At 38.8% G+C, this 5,101-nt stretch overlaps 1 protein-coding gene across 1 annotated transcript in view; it reads right to left on the minus strand.

The window, feature by feature from the left end:
• Positions 1 to 5,101, minus strand: part of LOC109964871 (tumor necrosis factor receptor superfamily member 11B) — a 25,932-nt gene that overhangs the window by 1,925 nt on the left and 18,906 nt on the right. Inside the window, exon 4 of the mRNA XM_020608442.1 lies at positions 2,387 to 2,627. Coding sequence (XP_020464098.1) covers positions 2,387 to 2,627 — 241 coding nt within the window. The remainder of the gene's footprint in view (positions 1 to 2,386; positions 2,628 to 5,101) is intronic.

The following is a 5,101-nucleotide window of genomic DNA, read 5'->3' on the forward strand; positions in this document are numbered from 1 at the left end:
AGACTCCATGGTAGGCCTATGTGCAGGAGTATAACATGCCTCTTTCTCTGGATGTATAATGTCATACAGCAGCATTTACTGTAGGATGCAATGAAAAAGATGTTCTACTTATAAACTGACAACATGTATCGTTTTCAGTGTTGCTTGTATTTGACCTTGGGTCTGAATGTTACTTTAGATTTAAAAGCAGGAAATAGCTTGAGTCCAAATTTGGGAGCAACTTCACAACTAAATGTGAAATATAAAAAATGTCTTGTATATCAAACTGTGGCATTACTCAAATGTTAAATAGTAAGTACAGACTGTGGTCGATAGCTATGACTAAAATAAATGTTATTATACACACGTACAAAGTTCTGTAAAGTTCTGTGTGATATCAATGTGGAAACCTTTACCTGTCAGGTGGAGCAGCTACATAAAGTAGGTTACATGCTGTATTGTAAGGAGGTTCCAACAATCACAAGCAAGAAAACCACGGGAGCCGGCTGCGGGTAATCAAGTCTGGCTGTATTTTATCCAATTCACCACAAGGTGTCGCCATCCTCCCCTTTTAACTCTGGTAGACAAACATGTTTCAACTTGTTCTGTAGCGCTACTGATTGGTTGGTTGATTTTTAAACCGTATCAGAAACCTGTCTTACATCCACCTTTTCCATAGTTAGCATTTGGCCTGTCTTTTCCCTGAGAGGGTATTTCATTATTTGGTTAGTCATGTAGCTCTATAGGCTACAGTTACTACATGTGCCTCTACTAACAGCAGTGGGACCTGCTAAAACTGTCTGAAATTAACTTGCGTTAAGAAAAAACAACTTTTGGTTGTCAGAAGGTATTTTCAATCTGCAACTGCCATAATGCACATATCTATTCCCATTATTTCTACAGGTTCAGGTGTACAGTGTTTGGAATTCATTATTATTATCATTATCAATAAACTATAGGTCCTTTATTATCCCCGGGTAGTTGTGTCAGTAATAGCCTGCACACTGCCTTCTCCACGTGCTTCACTTTAAGCATGGGATTGGGACCCCGTGGGATCCTCTTAGGAACTGCTTAACACCCAGTTTGGGAGCTGTTGGTGTCTGCCTCTGTGAGACAGGCAGTGTTATAGCTAAAAAGAAACTGAAATGATTCAAGGATGATCTATACAGCACTTTACAGCTAAAGCACACCACACCCATATACTGTATCTTCCCCCCCAAAGAAGAAACCCATCCATATGAGCACACCATAAACTGGGCATCTGCTAGTTTGTCTCTGAGGCAGATGTGTAGCTATTGCCTCAATAACAAGGCCATGCATGAAACTGAAAAGCTTTGGCCAGACCTAAATTTATCAGTTGGTGAGTCACTTAATAAAGTGGTCAGACCCCTTCAGTTTTTGCAAACATTACTGTGTGCAAAAAAAATCACCACTTACGTATGCAGGACAGTGAAAGCTAAAGATGATGTGAAACTGTCGCCATGATATTACAACTGTCATTCAATTATGAAGCATTTTTGTATTTACAGAATGTATGAGTGAAAAGTACAGAACTAGTAAATACACAATAAAAATCATTTAGTAAAACCAGTGTTGAATGGCTGGATGATGTAAGCATCTATAACTGACACTGTCATCGTGGTGGTTTTTCAAAATCACGTAGCAACTTTGGGAATCCCAACTGCTTTCAATTTCACATTTTGTTAAAGAAAAACTGCTAAATGGTTCCTGAATTTGCTGCAGACGGCTTGTGGTCATGTAGTAAGGCAATTTGTGAATGAATATTTGAGGAGAGCATCATCCTGCCTGAAGGACAACAGTTTTGTGTTCTTCCTACAGTATGTAGCTGTGGTATACAGTATGCATGGGTGTCTGTACATCTGTATGTTTCTGTTCTTCATTGATTGTGGTTTCTCAGGCCCAGAGAATTCATATTTGTCATATTTGAGGTTTCTCTTCTAAAATTAATTGCCAGGATCTGTCATAGTTAAAATCTGAGTAACAAAGACTAACCAGCTCATCTCTTGTCTCACCTCTGTTTGACTCAGTTTCCTCTGTTATTGTAGTTGGAGGAAATAAGAATAAAGGAGTAACTGATCCATCATGGGTCATTATGACAGTAGTGCTATAAACAACCCATTCAGGCCTTAACTGTGGCTTTTCTCTGTTGTGCTGGTTTACAGGCATGCAAAAATTTGGAAAACAATGGAATCTGGAAAAATATCCCCAACAAGGAAATCCCCCGTGCCCAGGAATGACCACATCTGAAATAATTCAGTTCTGACTGATTTTAAGTTGCTGACCAGAGGTTTACTCAAAAAGACTTTATCACGTGTGAGCATGTACTGTATATACACTATACAAAAGATCTCTACCATTAATCCTAAAACCTCCAGCTTAGTCCTACTGCAGCAGCGATGGGAGGTTTTTACCTGTGTAGCACAAAGTCTGATGCCGAGAGCAGCCCGCTGTTGATGTCTTGCCCTGACTGCTACAGAGGCTGTCTGAAGTGGCTGTGCCCCATTTGAGTGTCTTCAGGTCCAGATCTGAGCAGTTTCTGTGGGGCTGACATGGGTTTGTGGAGGAGCTGCCAGTGGAGAAGTGACCAGCTGGACAACGCTCACACACAGTGTCACTCACTGGTGTGCCTAGAGGAGATACACACAGGATGACGTATGAATTTGATAAGTAAAAACATGAATGTGACAGAAGTTATACATTATAAAATCTAAGTTTTGAGAAAAAAAAAACACAACCATAAATATTTTTCTCATTTGTACTGTCACAAATGATATCTTACACATCTCAGCTGTTTCAAGTATGGCAACACATTCTGCACTAGTAACCTCATTACACTGGAAGATGTGATTCCAAGAACCACAGCGACATGTGACGACCCATCACGATGAAGTGACTCATTTCCAAAAATGACTCACTTTGGTTTTGCTCACTGTAACAGCTCTTTAGTTTCTATATCTTTTTTTCACATGGTCGGTGTAGAACATGAGAAAAATACTATTACTATGATCACATGGAACAGCTGTTTTTCAGGCTGAGAGAAAAATGAACTTTTAATAAAAAAAAAACTCAAATGTGTTCAGTATGTTAATATATTTAAATGTAAAATGAAATACAGTCGCCCGATGCCGGCTGGGATTGGCTCCAGCCCCCCTGCGCCCCCGTTCGGGACTAAGCGGTATAGAAAATGAGATGAGATGAAATACAGTACAATACAGTAGCATATAAGTGAAACACCGCCCAGGCTTTTTGCTAGATTATTACAGTTACAGTACATGCAATAAGAAATAGCATAAAGTCACTTAATAAAGTGGTCAGACCCATTCAATTTTTGCAAACATTACTGTGTGCAAAAAAATCACCATGCTTCACCACAGGTGATAACCAGACAGTGCTCAGTTCTACCAAAAGCTTTTAATTTTTGTCTCATCAAACCAGAGAATCTTGCTCATGCTATCAGAGCTCTTCAAATGCCATTTGGAAAACTTCAATTGGTCTGCCATGCACCTCTTACTCAGACTGCCTTCTATCTACTCTACCATGAAGGCTGACTGATGCAGCGCTGCTGAGATGCCATGTGCATAAAAACTAAATTATCAATCTAACTTTAATTTTAAATTGACTTTCAATGTGAAAAAGCTTGTATATTATCATATTATAATCAGTATTACCTCATAGTACTATTAATTAATACAAACTAAACAAATAAGAGGAATTTACTGCATTAACTGATGTATATCTTTCATTAGTAGTTTGTGTAGTTTTTGTCATCACTACAAAATGTTGCCATTCTGTTGTAATGGCTTTTAATTTAATAATGTATCTTGCTTATTTTACCCCATTTACAACTTATGGGCAGTTGACATGATAACATTACAGTAAGCTATAACACCTTCTGGTACATGACCTGCAGCACACATGACAACTACGGTAGTGGAACTTGCATTACAATCACATCCTCATTTTATTTTTATCTCTAAAGCATAGAAGTGAGAGCATGTGGGCGAGCTGTGCTTATATCAGATTTAACCTTTAGTTTCCTGATATCATAGCACAGAATGTTCTTGTTTGACAGCCTTTCATAATAACACATGAAACCGCCGGTTGATGTGCACACAGTAAAGTGCTAGTTTCCTGCAACATTGATGACGAAGCATGTATAGTATGGGGCTTCAGTCTCGTGTCTCAGAATAGCTGTAATACCATTACATGTGCTGTCTTTTAGCTTTATCCTTTTTTTCTCTCAGAATTTTCTCGACCTAAAATCAGCATGTTAGCACTTTACTGTAGGAAACAGCTCATTTACTGTAAAGCAGAGGTGCTAGCTCCACTGTCTGCATAATAAAGGGTGCTATATACAGTATTAATTGACCAAATTGGCTGAAGATGCATAAATATAAAAAGCATATAGATATATATAGAAATGCTGAGTGGGCCCTCATTAGAGGGAAGTGTGCTGATTCTGATGACTCAGCCCAACAGCCCTGTAACGGTGATTCCTTATATTCCCCCTGAGAACTGATCAGCAGCCCTCTGATCTCCACCCCAACCTGTCAAGGTGGGTTCATTTCTTATGTCATTAAGCAGCCTTCATGGTATTAAACCAAATTATTTGTAGGACCATGTGTTGATCTAACACATTAAACATTGCAGTCACTACGCAGAAGCAATGTTAAGTTATACTTTACAACTCAGAAACCTTTTAGCAGTAAAGCAGCCATGGTTTAAAATGATTTAGGCGACAGTCAGGAAATGGGGAGAATGAGGAGCGTATGACGTGACACATATCTCTGGCTGGAATTGTTATGGTTACACAATATGCACTAGAATGGCAGCAATGTGAACCACACAAAAATGGAGGGAAGTGGATTTCAACCACAGGTGACTGTCTGACTCAGTCTGACACAAAACACTTTGCTGCTTTAAGGAATCAACTGTTCCCGTTGTCTTAGTAACATATGAACACTTCATGGTTCAAGATGTTTGCACTAAGTCTGTCATCCCTTTTGCCACTGTGAACTAAACACTCTTTTTACTTTGAATTACAAATACATTTAAAAAAAAATAATGTTTTTTTCCCCATAGATGAGAACAATTATACTGG

The sequence above is a fragment of the Monopterus albus genome, unplaced genomic scaffold (assembly GCF_001952655.1).
Source record: "Monopterus albus unplaced genomic scaffold, M_albus_1.0 scaffold93.1, whole genome shotgun sequence".
Taxonomy (NCBI): Eukaryota; Metazoa; Chordata; class Actinopteri; order Synbranchiformes; family Synbranchidae; genus Monopterus; species Monopterus albus.